Raw genomic sequence first — 18,352 nt, forward strand, 5'->3', positions numbered from 1 at the left:
TTGTTGTATCATTAGATATGGCAGCATATTTATCTTTGACAGACGTTAAAAAATGCGAGGTAAATAATAATATTAACAATAATATTAAATAATATCCCAGTGTTTAAGATTATTCTGCACACAAAAAGTAACGTTTATAATATTTAAAATATATATAGAATTTTTAAATTAACGCTAATGCCTGAGGAAGACCATTGGGTGTTTATTAAAACAAAATTATTGTTAATAAGGTTTGTAATTATTTGACATGCGAGTATATTTCGATAAAGCACTAAACCTGTATTGTCAACGTTTCATCTTTCGCTATTTATCGTTTCTATTACATTGCGATTCTCGACTTTTTATTGTATGGTATTTCAGCATGTCGATGGATATTACATTTTGTGTCTAAATCCTAATTTCTAATATTGCTATTCATATTTCAGTGCGGAGCGTTGCATTCAAAATGCAATGTTTCAAATCACGTGAAAGAATTGACGAAAGGATTGACCCTAATTGTAATAATAATTCTATTAATTATGAATACGCGTTTCGTTTCTGATCCAGCAGAAAGATTTGCCACGAGTGCGTCAATTGAAACAACGACATTTACAAAGGATGGAATAACGCTTATTTAGGGGACACAACTTTAAGAATCTTTCATATTATTATAATCCCTTGTTAAAATACAAATACCTCGGTATGTCACCGTCTTCGCAATTTTTCTTCAGCAATTCATAGTTTTCTGGCTCCCAGCGCTGCAGAGTAGTCGTTTTGATAGAACTGTGAAACGAAACATAGAATAAGATGAAAAAATAGAAGAGAGGAATAGAGATGTAGGACATGTAGAAATATTTACCAATTTTGTGGGAATAACGCACATGCCGTTGGCACCATAAATGTTAGCCTAAGAGATACAGATGAAATTCAATGATTAATGTGATAATGTGATTAGTGTAATAATTTAATAATAACATGGTAATGATATAATTGTAAGAAATTAAGATTAAATAAGAACAAAGTACTCACGATATTCCACACATCATAATTTGTATAGGCGCGTGTAGAGGTTTAATTCTTTGCATCCATGCATATTTTTCTAATCTTTCCATGATGGGTGGCAGGATGACTGTGGAAATTAATTATTATTTTAATTAGTTGGATGTATTATTTTAATAGTGCTGGAAATCTATTTGTAGAGTATTTTAATATTCAATTTGTATATTCAGATATTATTGAATTATATTTATTTGATACATACGCATGCCGGGAGCGCACATGATGATTCTCGAAATAACGACTTGACTAATACCTTTTATAGCCGCAAGCTGAAATTATTTATTAATGCGTTTATTGCAAAATTCTAATATACTTAAAGTATGAAGTATAAAGCATATTGATTTTCATAATTAAATAGAGACAGACTCAAGATCTTTCACCTTCGATTTCGTAAGTTTTCTGCCGTTCTCGTCAATGAGATCCACACCGTTTGTGATTTCGTTCTGTCTCATTAGAGGGATATTAGCGCAATTAGCGGCTGCTACTGCTGCGAATGGAACATACCTCTGAAAATTTGTATACCTCTTGTATCTGATTCAAAGCAATCTGGGACGAGTTTTGGAAAGTTTTGTTATAATTATTATACAGGGCATCTTCAAAAAAAAAAACTTCCAATTGCATCAACTTTTCAATTTTTTAGTGAATTAAAATCGTGCCAAAAAAGGATTATTTGTCATTTATATAAAATCTAAAATCTATTTTATATAATTTTTAAATTGCCTTTGCGCGCGCAAAACTTACAGCCATCAAAGGACTCGCACGCTTCTCCCAATATGATTTACATCCTATCGCGGTTATCATCGCCGCGGCAGTGGCACTGATGTAAGCTGCACCTAGTTGGTTGGTGGTTATAGGACTGTTAGCATTTCTATTGGTGTAATTGACGAGAGCGTTAAAAGATTGGTTGACCCACTGCCAAAAAACCACCGCTTGCGTTGTTCTAGAAATTAAATCAAAATCTTGTGTCCAAAAAAAAATATAACAATTTATTGCAGATGCAAAAGATTCTTAAAACAAGAAGTGAAATATTATTTAATTTAATAAACAAAATAAAATATTATTCATTAACATTAATAACAATTTAAAAATAGATAATTAATATTCTTTTCTTTTTACAGATATTGGAAAATTCTCGATTTCATCAATATATTGATATTAAGAAGAATATTAAGAAGAGATTAAAAAGAAAAAATTTCAATATTTATTATAACAAGAGAAGAATCATAAAGTATTCTGTGTAAAACCTATAAAACTGGAGCATGGCGCCGGTGATGGCCATTCCACCTGGCACTTGAAAAGACATTCTGCCAAAGACATTTTGCAATTCGCCAGTGTCAGGATGAAAGGCTGACTCGTACAGCTTCTTCGCATAGATGATTTGCTCTCTGGTCGTATCAGCTGGCTCCTTGCCAAGCCTAAAAGGTATACATAATAATTTCCAAATGATTAGAAAATATGAAGCATCGAGTAAAAACAGCAAACTCCGCTATATTGCCAAACATTATTTTTTAATAACATTATTTTTTTTGATAACAAATTTTAATTGAATAAAATTTTAAACTTAAATTATCAATTAGTTTGAAAATTCATAATAAATGTATTAAATATTCCAGAAATATAGAGATATTAAATCCTACTGTTAGATATTTTCTCGATTGATCAATAAATATGGATTCTACGAAAATAATTTTTGATTTGAAATTAATATACATATTTTTTTGCCATCACCTGTACTGTTCGCACAACTTTTTAGCAGCTAGTAACTCTGATTCAGATACGATGCAAGTACGGAAATCGGTCATCCACGCAAAGTATTTCCATCTTCCCACGAAATTGTTGAGATCCCACAGAGGTTTGTCCAGATCCAGTCTCTCGTTCGTCATCGTGGACGATCAAGATTAGATTTTTTCGGCACAGATCTAATCGAGAAAAATTCGTAAGTGGAAGAAAAAATCATTGCTATGATCTTTGAAAATCAATTTTAAAAATTGGAAAATTTACAGTACATTTTAAAATTATTCTTTTAATTATAATGTTTAATATCCTTTTTTAATATTTACCCGATATTTACTTTTATTTATTTATTTGGTTTGTATGTATGCGCGAATGTTCCAAAAAATGCGGGAGTAATATTTCGGGAAGAGATATACGTATTTGATATACAGATATACAATCAAATGATGGACGCGTTCGTACGCTTTAATGTACGTACCTCCATAATGTTATAAGAAGTCTGACAAAAGTAAGGATATATTTTAGTGCGCGAGTTTTGCGCATAAAAATAGTGCACGGCGTTTATCGAGCATTTTTAACATATACGAAAGAATTTTTGCTCATTGTTACTAAGATATAATACGCGATATTTTCCACGAGTAGAATGAACGATAATAGTTTGAAGCAAAAGAAACCGGTGTATGTAGCTAAATGCAAATTTTCTTTAACTAACTTTGTAAAATTATTTTAATGTACAAAATTAGCTTTTTACATATTACTTATTGTAATTTTTAAATGGACTTGAAGCCATATTTATTCGTTTTTTTTTTCCTTTAATTTCTTCATATGTCAACACTCACACACAATTTTAAAGTTACTAAATATATAACATCTACCCTCTAATATTTAATCTAGAAATATTTGAATTTGTCTTTGAAGTGTACAGACACAGAGAGAAAGAGATTTATTTCATATTATTTCCCCAATTTATTTTTACATATAAAACATATTTTTAAATTATTTTATTAGAGAGAAAAAAAATATTTTTTTGGCAGCACAGAATTAAAGTAGGTGTTCTGATGTATTACATTAAATTAAAAAGAAAATCAGATTTTTTTATCGGTTCTTTTAGAAACTACAGATGCAAACGCGAAACCTCGAAAGCTTGCATTTGCGCGAATACGCGTTTAATTATCAGTTGCAGCAAGATACGAGCTCTGATTTTTAGATAACTGCAATGAGATTGGAATGATAACGATTCCTCGAACGTAATTTGAAAGAAAGCTTTTGCAGATTAAAACATCTACTGTAGAAAGGCAGAAATAATGATTGAAATTCTGATCGTACGGAAATATAATGAGCAACCATGTCACGCGCGAAATAAGATAAAGGCGCATTCCTCGAAAGTCAGAATGACGTGAGATCATTCGCAACGTGTACAAGTCGAGATTGACGCATGATTGTATCACATGTGTCAAAGGATCCGGTACGCTTTTCAATCATTAATTTTTTTAATTAAAATGGGTTGAAATTTCATTAATTCAATTAATCAAAATGAAAAGCAATATGAGAACTCATAACAATTGATTAAATAAAATTGGTTCCCTTCACACTTTTATTGCCATTAGATAATTTAATGTAATTAAAGCAGCTTTAACTTGATTGCATGCTAATATGTAAATTTATTATTTTCTCCAGGGGTTACTTTCTTCAAAAAAGATTTTCTCATCGACGTCAGTGTGAACAATCCTTCATTATTTCCAGCTATTAACAAAAACGTATGAACATAGCTTAATGGACGTGGACGAACCATACGCTGAGAGTACGCACTTTTCACGGGACATACACGCGTTGTGTCAACATTCCTCTCTCACATCACTTTGTATCTTTCAACCGATATCGACCCCGTCTCGGAGAAGTCGCGGTCGCGAAGGGCGACCCAGTTCTTTCGATGAACATGTACCTTCGTCGTTGTGCCGGCAACCGCAGTATAGGGGGTTCAACCGATCGCTCTTTACATTAAATCCTCCATCCAGCTACAACATAGACATAGAGAAGAATTTCTCGGTGCAAGAGATCCGTCTTCTCGTCGCACTTGCGTCGCTTATGCAACGCTTTATTAAAACATAAATCCGTCACTTGCTTACCGTGAGACGCGCGCCGCTTCTGGAGTCGCGCTCGGCTGTTCTCGGCCGTTTCATTCTTCGATGTCGACGACTGCCGAACCGAAGGAAGAGCAGAAGTCGCAACGAGAAGGCTCCTTGCTACGCTACTGTCACCGACGAGGTACCTCTCAATGGGCTGATCGCGCTACACCACCTTCACATCGTTGCAACATTGTTGACAACAGTGTCAACTGTCAACGCGATTCAACCTTATGTCATCATCCGTATACTGATACACGTACAATGTTATATTTTAATTGGCGCAAATTTTCTCTCTGGAAATCTGGAATTAGTCGGTATCATTATCTATGACCTATACACGATGAAAGTGAGGATCCCAGATACTTCTTCGGGGACTCTCGCATATACAGACCTGGTGCGACGATCCGCCTCCAGTGCGCGCAAGCGCACCGGGGATGATGGAACGGCCAGCTGTGCTGCCAGGCCGTATACTTCTCTATCTCTCAATGCTCTTACTTCCTCCAATTCCCCACCCGTCCCCCTGACCCTAAAGCCTTACCGCCCGCCTCATGTGGTTTCCACACATAACCGTTGCCATCGTGTTTCTCACGTCATCCGGCTTTGGCTAACTAGGAACGGGCGAGCGAGCGAAAGAAAGAGAGAGAGAGAGAGAGAGAAACGAGGGGCGGTGCGTCGCGACGCAGAGCGACGCGCGAGAGACGACGATACGAGACGAGCCGATCGCTCCTCTCGGTCGGCTCGGTCGTAGCGGAGCGGACAGGAGCGGAGCGAAGAGCGCAAAGCCCACACCATACCGCACACCACCAGCTTGCTCGCACGCTCGCTCGCAATAACTCTAAATTCGAGGCAAGATGGCGGCCGCAGCGACGGAGGCCCCATCCGCGCACCTCGCGCTCGCCACGGGCGAAAAGATCCTCGTGACCGTCGAATCCGCGCTGTCCGACATCCTCGTGGTATCCTTCGTCCACGGCGCCAAGTGCTTCCAAGGTGCCCTCCTCGACTCCGCCAAGAGGTAAGATTAAAGGAGAGAAAGAACGATGAAGGAAAGAACTCGTGTACCCATGATCAATCTCTTTTTACTATTTCCTTTTGTCCATTAAGAATAATTGTTCTATTGTCAATGTAATGCTCAACTTGTTGAGCACTTCGTCAGTGTCGAAAAATTCCTCGAACAGAGAAGGGCCCTTGCGCGATTTCCGTCGCTGAAATCCAAGGTTTCCGATGGCTCGAAGAAAGACTAGTTGGAGATTAGATGATTCATCCATCTGATGATCCTCAGGATCAGGTTTTTGCAAAAAAGTGATGATAGATTCTCGTTAAATCAATGTTAATGAGGAATATTGGATCGTTGGTTCCTGGACGATTTTTATTCTTAAACCCGACGATAATACGTGTCTTAGAAACTTGATTGTGTCCAATGGTACTTTGATCGCTATTTAGACGAATGGTATGATGGAATGTTCAATGATAAAGCTGATGATTAGGTCTAAGGTTTGTTGAGTTTTTCAGGTAGTGAAATGTTAAAATATGAATGGCAAAAGTCTAATTTCTGGACAGCTTTTGTTTCTTTCAAAGTCTCTTTCGATCGCCAATATCATATTCCAAAGTCACGATTGTTCGAAGCGGATATTAATGACTAGGCTCTTTCGCGTTTTCTTGTTCATTATCTTGTTTGTGTAAGTTGTTATTTTCTTCGATTTCAAATAAACATCTCTGTATTTTAAAACACGTGATGTTAAAGATATAAAATTTTCAAAGCTAGATATTGATGTATGCTGTTTCATTGATAGTTGTAATTCAGAAGAAACTGCTTGTTATTTTCGAAAAACAAATTTTATGTTATTTTTGGAATGGTTAGGTCTCTCTCGATTTTGATACGGCCATTCTCGACATCTTAGAATGTACAAGAAGTCAAGGATTTAAAACTTTGAATTTTAAATATTCAGAGAGACTCGAGGATCCCCATGGAATTCCATTCATAATCCCTTTTATAGATTGCATTATTGTATAATTTTTCGTTCATAATTATTGAATTTAAGAATATCTGAGGCTTTGAAGATTCTAGAACTACTATATATCAAGATTCAAGGGGCATAATGGATGATAAAGGATCTATCGAAATAAAAAATTCATATATAAGTTATTTGCTTTAATATTATATAATTTTATATAATTTAAAATTTTTGGCTCTTTCTTAATTATCGCGAGAGATTCAAGGGGATGTTATATTTTAAAAACTTAAAAATTTGGAACAATCAATCTTTCAAATCTCTATAACACGCTAGAGCTTCAAAAGGAATTGTTACATAATCGGTCTAAAATTAGGCGGTCACAAAAATACCGTCGACTCTCTCGTATATAATTTTTGACTCTCAGAATTCAAGGATCCTGAACTTTCGAGCCTAATCTATTTCATGTAGAATAATGAATGACGTAAGCAAAACAATTATATATATATATTTTTTTTAACAAAGTGACAATTTTTTGAGAATTTTTCTAAATAGCATGTACCATCGTAATATTTTGGGATAATGAAGAAATATGATATAAAAAAGTGTTGATTACTTTTAGTTGAAGAGATCTTTTAAAAAATGACTTTATATAAGTCATTTTCTTTATATCAGCCTTTTTATTGGTTTATTCATGCTTTTGCAAAATTTTTTAAATATTATGAATGTAAAATTTGGATAGTAAGGTTCAAGCTTCGCGAGATTCAGGATATATAGGATGACATTGAGAGTCGAGATATTCAATTACTAGAATCCGAGGATTAAGTTGCCGCAGAGAAGGCGACGCGACGTCATCCGGCGGCCGTCGCTTCCACGATAGTGTCAGCAACTTATGCAAACTTGGCACGAAATACATCATACTTCCTCTGAGATGTAAATAGGTCCCGAGTGTGCCGAAAGGTCTGATAATTTCGATAAGTTATCTGTAAAATTTTTAATAAAAAGTCTCAGCCTCTTCTCTTCGCTTGGCGCCAGTCAACGGTGACGAATTTGTATGAATTTCCTCGAACTTTACTTTACGTGGCTCGTCTATCGCGAACATAAGGTGCTACATTTTTCACCCATTTTTCTCCTCCACTTACGTGTATGCGTATATTTACATATACACGGTGTCTCGCAAGTCGCACACTTCTCTCGCGATTCTTTCCGGTCAATCTGATGGCGAAATTTTCTTCGGCGATAATTGGATGGATTATAATTATATCGCGATTTCTTGCACGCGATATCGCACATGTTGCACATCAAATTACTTTCGTTTTTAATCTGAAATAAAGTTTATTTGAAATTAATAAACGACGTTAAACTGGTAATGTATGTAAATTATGTATAATGTGTGTGTGAATTTCTTTATTTAATAGAATTTACATGGAGGCAAGGTGGACTTCGATTACTTGAGAAATATTGATAGAATAAAAAACAAGGAAAGTTTGTGTCACCCAGTACACATTAAAAAAACTAAGTTGTGGTGACTCATGGTCTCGCATAGTGAACGCTATCTCGGTGTTATAACCATCGGCGTTGTATTATTGGTAATTTCTCATTGAGTAGTCATTTCGATTATTGAGAAATCAACTGAGTACTTGTTGCACTAAGTTGAGCAGCATTTAACGTGAGTTAATTCGAAAAGTTTTGAAAGACTAGTTCTCTACGTATAGCCGAGACGGTGCACATAATATGAAGTTTTATGAACTGTCCTCGATCAGGTATTATAAACCAAGTTTATCAAATAATTAATTAATTGAATTTTATTATCAAAGTTTGCTGCTAAATCATCAAAGTATTTATATATTTGAGTATAATTATTATTAATTATCCGTGAATTATATTTTATTATTATAAATTGGATTAATTGAATATCTCAAATTTAAACGTGTCTCCAAGTGGTAATTTTGTTCGTGCAATCGCTAGTTTTATTCGTCTCTTCGTGCAGTTGTCTTTTTTCTCAGCGTATACAATACATTGCAGCCGGGGATATGTACCCCACGAGTCCAGAGCTGGGCTTCTCGCTACGACTGAACAGCTGTTGCCTGTTTTTTTACCCCCGCGCTCTAGGTTTTCTTAGGCAAGCCGGCCGACTAATGGCAGTCTCGTGTCGCAATTGCACGACTAAGACTGGCCCTAAACAGAGAGAGACAAAGGGATAGTTTAAGATCCGATCAGTAATATATCTGAATTTGGAATTTGAGTTATAATTATTGAAGAGACTCCAGTAGCTATCTGGATTGCGTTGTTTATTGTTTCTTTATGACCATTACCATGTAACAATGACGTGTACCATGTAACAATGTCATTTTGGTTTCTATCAATAATATTTGGCATGACAATATCAGATTGTGTTTTTTATTTATTATGTAATTGATCTACTTTTGCATTATAATGTATGCTGTCAAATTTTACGGAACGAGTTATCAAAAAAATAAGTAATACAAATGGCAAGACTCTTACTTACGGCCCTGAATATTAGTCGGGGCCACCGACCAGCCAGGCCTGGCTTGTGTCACGTTGTGCACGACGGTATGGTGCGGCAGAGGCTCCCATATCTTTTTCCGCTACATATTCCATAATTCTTCTTATTTTATCATAGAAAAAAATCATTAATATCGGAATCAACTTTTTAAAAGAATTTTGTAAAAGTAATTAGCATAATGAAATATTTACATTTATCAACATAATAAAATTATTTTTTGAGCAAAAGAAAAAATTAATTTTGCCTTCTCTTTTTTCCAAGGAGAATATTAGTAGCAGAATTAATTTCTGAAAAGTTTTAATAATCACAAACAGCATTTATACCAATTATAGATATATGTGTATAAGAAATTATATATATATATATATATTAATTTATTTTAATAAGATTTCTTTCTCTGTCAAAATTTCCAACAGATTATTCTAATAGAATTCTTATTGAACGCTCTATGATATTTACGTTTGGGAAAGATTGACTTCAAATCGATAACTTAATTAGTGGGTGACAGTCCAAGGGCATGAATTTATTAGGTTGCGGAACGGAATTTATTGATCCTTCCGACGTCGAGCCAAAACACGTCCCAGCTGTGCAGCTGACGTACAATCCAAGGTTGAGAACCCCCAATATAGTGGTCTCGTGTTCGTCAGGAACAAAGGGAATATCGTCGACGTCTCTGAGAACGCCACCATTTGCGGGTCGAAACTGCGAATGTGTGCGTGGACACAAAGCAGAGAAATAGCCACGTATACCACATCGTAGTCCACGTTAACCGCCTGCTTTATTAACTTAAGAAATGAGCCAGTTGTTACAGTTGTTTTTAACGAGATAATTGACGTCAGAAAAATAAATTATAACTAAATTTCGCCAAGTTGAAGATTGACAACATTCAATGTTTTACTAGATAAAAGCTCCCGGCTGTTTAAGAGTCTCTTTAAATTTATTTAAATTAATTTATTTGAAGTTGAAATCTATGTTAAAGTCTATGTACGATTAAAGTAAAATGAGTAGAAAAAAGAATTGAGGTGATTCTGGAATTTTCATAAATTTGTGACTGCGCAAATTTATTACAAATTGGACAAGCGAAGAAACTATTCGTATTTATCAGTTTCATCATAATCATTTTCACGTCCGAATCGAATTTGCTGATTCTCGATATTTTCTCCTAGCAATTTTTCTTCCCTCGCTCGAGCTGACTCGGAATTTCGAGGATCTGTCTCGTATCGAAATCCAGAAAATATTAATGGATATACCGTCAGAGGCTGTCGCTCATTGTACGCTCCTCTCGAATCAATACCATGACATGGCCGTGCTGTCGGTGCACGAGAAGCCGACGAAGCATACTTGAAAGCGTTGCCCAATCTTTTGCCTAGCCATTCTCATTTTGCGACAGTTTCCATTTGAAGGTTTCTAACTCGATGGACTTGAGAAAATTAATCTTAAAGTCGAGAAAACATTTAGGAAGCATTGAAAAATCAATCTTAAAATTGAGAAAATAAATCATTTGTTACTTTTAACGATAGATATTTACATATACTAATTTACAAAATTTTTTTGAGTGAAAAACAGAAGTAAAGAGCCAAAGAAATCACTAAAGCAGATTTTGAACGAAAGAAATAAAAAATAGCATTATATTTCTTATAATGGGAAATTAAACAAACAATTATTTTTAATTTTTTTGTCGCTTTATTTGTTTCAAGTAAATCTATCATCGATGATTCATTTGCAATTTAATCTCTAAAATCAAGTGTTGTAATTTCAACAAATTCTTAAGAAGGAGGGTATATTCATTACTCTCGTCGTTTGATGTTTTCAGATATTATTTAAATTTTGGGGATGTGATAAACTTACGCATTACAAATTATTATGTTTTTGCAGAGGCCTTCCCTGCGGTGTTCAACCCCCAGAACCAGTACCGGACCCCGATGGCGACAAGCTAGCGACGATCGCCGCGCGCTTCAGCTACTTTCAGGAACGGAAAAACGCGTCATCCGCGTCGTCGACTGCTGTTGTCACCAAGGTTGACCTTCGCAGGAGCATCAATCCGCCCGCCAGATACAAGAACGTGAGACCTACGGTGAGATTGAGGCCTCGTCAGGTACTCTGTAGCAAATGCCGATCAATATGTAACGAAAACAGCGAGAATGTCGACGTGAGCAGGAAGCGAAAGCATGAAGAAGCGCAACGACAATCGCAGCAGGTATTACGAATGTTGCCTGAGATAATATGTATATAATGTATAATGTAAAAAAATCTTAAGAAAGGGAAACTTTGAAAATTTAAACTTATTTTTTTTTTTAAACTTGAAACTCTCAAAATTTTTGGTATCGTTAAATGCGATAACGTAGATCAGTGAATCTGGGATCTTCTGATAAGATTCTTAGATTTTGATAAACGATCGATTCTTTTCTGTTAACGTTAAACCTATCAATCTTATCGAAGTTTCAACGAAATTGCTACATGTTAGATTTCCGATTTAAATCAACTTCTATAATGCACGAAAGTAAAGAACGTTTTTGCGATTCCATCAGCTGGTTCCGGGCTCGACGAGAAGAAGTGATCGACGTTGCGGTCAACAACCACAGAAGACACAGCGAACGCTGTTATCGGAATGTCATACGGAAAATTCGACCTCCAATCAAGCGACGACGAAGACGACAACCTCGAGTGGTGATTCGTCGAAGCTGGGCGCGTCGTTGATTCCGAAATTGTCCAGATTGCAACCTAATGAGATCAGTAACGCAATGCAAAGCTCTGGTCAATTATCTGGTATTTTATTTTTCATACATACATATTTGTTAGGTTTTCGATGAAAAAAATTATTGATGTTAGCATACTAATGTTGGAAAGTTTAAGAGTACAGCTCAAATAAAGTTGTAAATATAAGTGATTGAGATTTTAATCCGTTTTTCGAGTCAGTATTGTGTGGAAAATTAATAAATGCGAGGCATTTTAATCAATTTCTCTTCTTTAATAAATAATTTGCACTCTTGCGATTTATTTAATTTTCCAGATTTAGTAACGTTGATCAATAGTATGTTAAACATGTTATGTGATCTACATATTAAACATATATGGTACATATTAAACGTATATGGAAAACTAAAAACTTATCAAGAAAAGATCTAATAAGCTTGGATGATTGTTTCAGACAAGGTGAAGGTTGCAGCGAGCGCGCAATCTACGCATTGGCCTGTTAGCAACGAGGAGGAGGCGTCTTTAAGGAATGTATTAACGTCATCGCAGGAGCGAGTGGAGTCGTCCGCCGACTGTGACAACAATCCTTCGATGGCCTATTGCGCTACGCCGAGAAGGCTAAGTAGTTCGTCGGTGGAAAGCGCGAAAGTTCCTGAGGAAGAGGAAAAGAAAACCTTTGCGGCCGCGGATTCGACGATGAGATTGAAAACTGGCAGAGTACCGAGGAAGAAACGCTCGGTGGGTTCAATGGAGGACCTCTGGGACGAATCGGTGTTTGAGGATCCTACGAGGACTGCCAGAACCACGCCGGTGATCAAGATCTCTTTTGGCGCGCAGGGCGAGGGAACTGTGCTTAAAATACCCGCGAAACCTCAAGATCCTGATGCGTACGAACAGGAGACCGATGACACTGACGATATTCAACAAGAGAGAGATCCCTTGGAATTACCCACATCCTTCGGCAATGATTACGAGGGCGAGGAGGATGGGCAAGAGCAAGTGGATCCTCAGAAACAGGGTGGTGTGGTAAAGGACGCCAGCGCGAAGGCAGCGAAACGGGCTTTAAAGAAAGCGAAGAAGGAAGCTAGGAGGAAGATGTTGGGCGGAGTGTCACCAGCGAGATCGCCTTGCAATGGATCGCCGAGGTAAGAGCGCGACGTCGAATGACGTCGAATATGAAAATTACATAAATCCAAGGACTCATAACTTATACAATTACATAAATAAAATATCTATAAAAATACATTATGATTATATTATTATAACTAACTTTTAAAATAATTGTTAGTTGTATATATGTGTATGTGTTAAAGATTTTTGACGAGGATAAGTGAAATAATAATGTTATGTCAATTTATTTAGATACAACTCCACATACGATCCACTTTTATACCACCGTCGGAAGCACAAGGTGAAGCATAAAAAGAAGCACAAGGAGGGCCGGAAGCACAAGAATCAGTCACAACAAGAACAACCGGAGTCTGAACAACCTTGTCCGGATTCCGCGGAACAGAAACAAGAGCAGGAACAGGAGCAACAACAACAGCAGCATCAGCAAAACTGGAACGTTTTGCCAGGCAGTGGTGAATCCTACCGAGCTATCAAGGAGCAGTGCCTGAAGCAAAAACTGTCGATATCCTTGAAAAGACTCAACACAAACGCGTACGCACGCTGCGATTATCCAGTGAGCAATGCATCCTCCGGCTGCAAGAGCTCTGGCGGTAGTAGCGACGAGTTGAGCGAGCACGAGCCAGAAGTAGAGACTGCACCAGACTTTCCGCCGCATCAATCGCATCCTTTGGTCATGCGCTTGGCCGCTACACCTGTGGCACACTGCCTCACGGCCAATGGCAGGCGAATGGACGTGGGCGACGTTGTCTGGGGCAAAATTCATGGTTTTCCTTGGTGGCCCGGCAAGGTATGTACAAAATATTTTAAAAGAGCATTCTCTTTCATTACTAAATCTTTAATTCGACACGTTAAATATCACGCAAAAATATGCTGAAATTTTGGAAAAATCATTATTTTTTTTATGAGTTTTTTTTTTAAATTAATCTTGAGAATTTATTCTATAGTTTTATCATAATAATTATCATCGTATCTTGTAACATACAGGTCCTAAGTATCACAGTGTCCTGCAAGGAAGACGGTACCTCGTCGGGTCCTCAAGCTCACGTGGCTTGGTACGGATCGTCAACGAGTTCGCTAATGTCTTGCGATCAACTGAGCCCCTTCCTGGAAACCTTTAAAGTATGTTCCTTTAAATATGTATACATAATAAAAATATAAATAAATAAAATATAATATAAAAATAAATTAAATTAATTTAAGCAATAAAGGCACACGAAAAAGTTAAATTTTGAAGTTAATTTTATGATAGCAGTAAAATATATGCTGACTTTTGAGAATTGTCGATAATAGTTGTGAATCTGATTTTGTTTAGACGCGGTATAACAAGAAGAAACGCGGCCCGTACAAGGAAGCGATACGGCAGGCCCAGAACGAGGCTCGGAGTCAGGTCACGCCTAACTCGACCAGCAGCGTGTTGAATGTCTGTGGCTCGCCCCGCGAGGTCAACGTTCTTTCCTAAGGGAAGTTCTCTGGTAACCATTCCTTACTGCCGAGCATCCGTCGGCGTGATAATTAAAGCGCTCGCGGCAAGAAAGTACCGACTGAGAACACAATCAGAAAATAATTTACATCTCCGAACTTTTGTTTAACATTTTTTATCGACTTACACTGTTGTTTTCGTCAAATTTTACGTATTAGTTGTAAAGATTTTTATGAAATATTGAGGGTTTAATTTGTAGAACTTATGTGATAAATTTAAACACTTGCATTAAAGTCTTTAGAACTTTTAATTGCGATTCTCGGGTTTGGAATCCGCGATTGTTTTGAACTTACGAAGCTTTGAAAGTCTTTTGATTATAGATCTTTGACAAGATTTTTATAATCGATTTTATCGTACATTTCCTTATTGTAATAATTATTACTATTGATGACGATAATGACCGAAGTCCGATGAGATAACGCTTTGACGTCACATGTACGAGTTAACGCTGACTTCCCATGAGCGCTTGCATTAACGACGGATCGGAATTGTCGTGTAACATATAAAATTTTGTACATACCCTTTAACGCTAATGAAATAGTTATTGATCGATGTTCTGTCAGCTATTTGTTTCGCAATAAATCGCTTGGAGCTAGTCGCATCGGTGGACCCGATTAACTATCGTCGATTAATTTGATTTTATATTTCATAAATCATAATTTTAATTATACTGCTAAAAAATAAATATTTTTTAAATTGTTTGTTGACATGGTTGTAATATCTTTTAATTTCTTTGGCTTTTGAATTTTTAAGAGTTTATTCTTATATTCGTAAATCTTGAAATTTCGAATACAATAAACCGTAGATTTTATCTCGTAGAATTGTAATACTTTAGTATTTTAATGATATATTTAAATGATCTTGTCACTGGATATTGATGAAGCATAATGTGTTTTTTACGAGACTTTTGCAGTGCTTGTGATAAGATTATATTTAAATATAAATTTTCATTTACCTTCGACAAAAATGGCCAATGTTTGTGCGATGGACTAGCTCCCGGCGAATCAAGTAGCGAACATTTACTGCCATCGTCACTGGCTTTTCTGTCCTCGACTTACCAAGCGGACGATAGCGTAAAAGTCTTGCTATCTAGATATCTCTAGATTAATTATAAGTATTCACTGTGAAGTTCGTAATTTCCTTCGTTGATTTTTTAATCTCTCAAATGTTTCGGCCGACGTGATTCGCTATACTATCCAAAAAATTAATTATTAAATTATTACTAAAAATTTTGCAATTATCTGAGAAACCATTATCTCAGGCTGCACATTATTATATGCAGTATATTTTTCAGATTTAATATATATACATAAAGAATAAAAAAAAGTACTTATATATATATTTTAATTTTTATCTATATAGTGCCCTTTGGGGTTTTTATGAGAAAGGGATGCGACTCGTGTTTGAGAGATAAATATGAATTATTGATAATAGTTATTAATTATTTCCGGTGGCCACCATAGTAATTCGATTCGCAGATGGACAGGAAACGCTGTGTATGTTTGGGATTGTATTTAAATGTAAATTTTTATTCCTCTTTGAGACACAAAGACAGCCAATGTTTACGCTTCGTGCCAACACTGCCGTGTAATTAAACAATCGATCGTTTGATCTTCGAGCAACGATAATTGTAAAGCAACTTTGTACAACAGCCATAGATAAATTTTGATTCCTAAAACCATTAATTAACAACAGAAGCAGAATTTTTTAAAAGAAACTTATGCGGTAATAAGGAATTTTAAATTTATATATTTAAACTAGAAATTAAAAAAATTAAAGTGTGAATTTTTTTATCTAACAGATTTTTATGATTTAAAAAAACTGGGAAACAGAATTCTAAAAATTACATTTGCAAATTATTAAAATGATAAAAATTTGCTAATCTTTAACTCAGCAATATTAATTGAAAAGAAAGAAATGCAATCTATTAATATTTATCATTGTAACCCAAAAAAGTTCCAAAATTACATTGAGTATTCGCGAATTATTCTATTTCTTTTTCTCTAGTTTAGAGAAAAAAAAATAATAATAGATCGGACATTTGTTTGAATTCTAAGGAAGATATTGTAAAACCGCAGAAAGTACTTAAGAAATCCTGATTATTGTTACATCGATGTTGTGCCACTGCCTCGACGCGATTTTCTTCCATTAAAATATTAATTTGTCCAATTAACAAATTATTAACGATTAATTTTTTTTAATATGTTGGAAATATACATACCCTATAGAAAAAAGACCTTGCGTTTTTGAGAAATCTGATTTAAAACTAATTTTATTAATAATTAAAAAATTAGCAAACATTGCAAATTCTCTAATTCTTTTATAATAATTTTTTAATTTTACTAGATTTTCGTGAGATTTAGCAAAAAGTTATTCGATTCGAAATGAGTTTTGCAAGTGCATTTTGCGAAAAGATAAATGTGTAAAGAGTCCTACGAAATCGGTTGCGACATACTTTTAATTATTAGTTTGATAATTAAACATGGGTGATTATTCCCGATACGTCGATTATAAACCGGTGCGATAAAAAAAAATGTATGTATGAGAAAAAAACGGAATGAGAGAGAAAAAAGAGAGAAAGAAAGAGAGAGGTTGAAAAGAGTGAAAACTACGGTGTTTTAAGTAACTGTGATTTTTTTGCAAAATGTTTTATATATATATTATATATATATGTACGTTATATACATAAATATGAATTAATTTCTACACATAATATAAACGATGTTTTGATGTCGCTGTGTTTATACGGATTAGGCTAACATATCGTTAACGAAAATGATTACTATTATGATCATTATTATTATCATTATTATTATTAATGATGATTTTATTATGATTATTATTCCTTATTATTGTTGCGGAGCTCGAGTATTGCTGATTGCTTGCTGTAAGTATATGGAGATAAATCCTATCCATCGATTATTAGTGCATTTTTATCGCCTTATTAAAGAAATTGAAGTGTAAATAATATCAATTTTTGTTACAAAAAAAAGTTTTGTGCATTTTTTTTCTTCAGATTTGTTTATTAGAAAATTTTGTTATTCGTACTTATGAGGGGGTCGCCGTTTTAATTTGCACTGGCAGCTTTGGTTATTTAATATTTCTTTCTACTGTCTAATAAGTATTTACATGAGGCAAGAAAAATATTCGTACGCCATTGCTTCGGCACAAAATGCATTTTCTTTAAACATAAATTTTTATTTATAAACATATATATATATATATTGCTTTAAAATATATATAACTTAGTATTATCGGTAAATATATATGATTTTTAACGTTTTAATGCCAATAAAAATTTTTTAATTTAAATCTTTTGAGATTTTATACTTTATGTGTAACGAAAAAATATTTTAGGTATTTTATTTTTTATTTTATAATATTTTATATTCGAAATCTGTTGAGAGAGAAATTTATTTATTTATTATTTATTGAGAAATATTTAAATAACTATCTGGAAATAAATAATACTTGGCGAATCAATCTTGCTGTACGAATATTATTTTTGCGCATTGTAATTAGCGCGTTGATTTAAGTGTATTGCTAAATATTATAATTTATGAAATAATATCGCAATTAATTTGGCGAAATTTCCAGGTGAACGAATCTTTTGAATAAATCGGCATATCTACCTCAAGTTTGTTTATTTTTTTCACTCACCTCTATACGGAAT

The 18,352-nt window shown here is 34.9% G+C and overlaps 2 protein-coding genes and 1 long non-coding RNA gene across 7 annotated transcripts; 1 reads left to right on the top strand and 2 right to left on the bottom strand.

Annotated features, from left to right (window-relative positions):
* Positions 1–189: 189 nt before the first annotated feature.
* LOC138937959 (sideroflexin-2-like) lies at positions 190–5,394 on the bottom strand. Of its 5 annotated transcripts, none has more exons than XM_070304678.1 (11): positions 5,290–5,394; positions 4,899–5,199; positions 4,715–4,787; positions 2,767–2,957; positions 2,283–2,453; positions 1,780–1,978; positions 1,419–1,544; positions 1,241–1,307; positions 1,009–1,108; positions 839–886; positions 190–762 (listed from the first exon to the last, which is right to left on the bottom strand). In XM_070304678.1, the coding sequence occupies exons 4-11, from the start codon at positions 2,919–2,921 to the stop codon at positions 648–650; spliced, it is 981 nt and encodes a 326-aa protein (XP_070160779.1). In that variant the 5' UTR covers positions 2,922–2,957; positions 4,715–4,787; positions 4,899–5,199; positions 5,290–5,394; the 3' UTR covers positions 190–647. The 5 variants fall into 5 exon arrangements, with proteins under 5 accessions (XP_070160779.1, XP_070160783.1, XP_070160781.1 ...); XM_070304682.1 differs by having other exon boundaries at positions 4,582–4,787; XM_070304680.1 differs by lacking the exon at positions 5,290–5,394 and having other exon boundaries at positions 4,899–5,211.
* On the top strand, positions 4,117–18,283 carry LOC138937957 (PWWP domain-containing protein 2B). The gene is made up of 8 exons (XM_070304676.1): positions 4,117–4,237; positions 4,450–5,910; positions 11,250–11,571; positions 11,903–12,140; positions 12,523–13,213; positions 13,431–13,986; positions 14,184–14,318; positions 14,512–18,283. The coding sequence occupies exons 2-8, from the start codon at positions 5,750–5,752 to the stop codon at positions 14,656–14,658; spliced, it is 2,250 nt and encodes a 749-aa protein (XP_070160777.1). The 5' UTR covers positions 4,117–4,237; positions 4,450–5,749; the 3' UTR covers positions 14,659–18,283.
* Positions 7,528–9,497, bottom strand: LOC138937960 (uncharacterized). The gene is made up of 4 exons (XR_011447611.1): positions 9,357–9,497; positions 8,887–9,025; positions 7,990–8,170; positions 7,528–7,830 (listed from the first exon to the last, which is right to left on the bottom strand). It is a non-coding gene; the product is annotated as an uncharacterized lncRNA (long non-coding RNA).
* Positions 18,284–18,352: the final 69 nt, after the last annotated feature.

This window comes from Polyergus mexicanus, unplaced genomic scaffold (assembly GCF_030449975.1).
Source record: "Polyergus mexicanus isolate NDT 795.1 unplaced genomic scaffold, iyPolMexi1.0 SCAF_11, whole genome shotgun sequence".
Classification (NCBI taxonomy): Eukaryota; Metazoa; Arthropoda; class Insecta; order Hymenoptera; family Formicidae; genus Polyergus; species Polyergus mexicanus.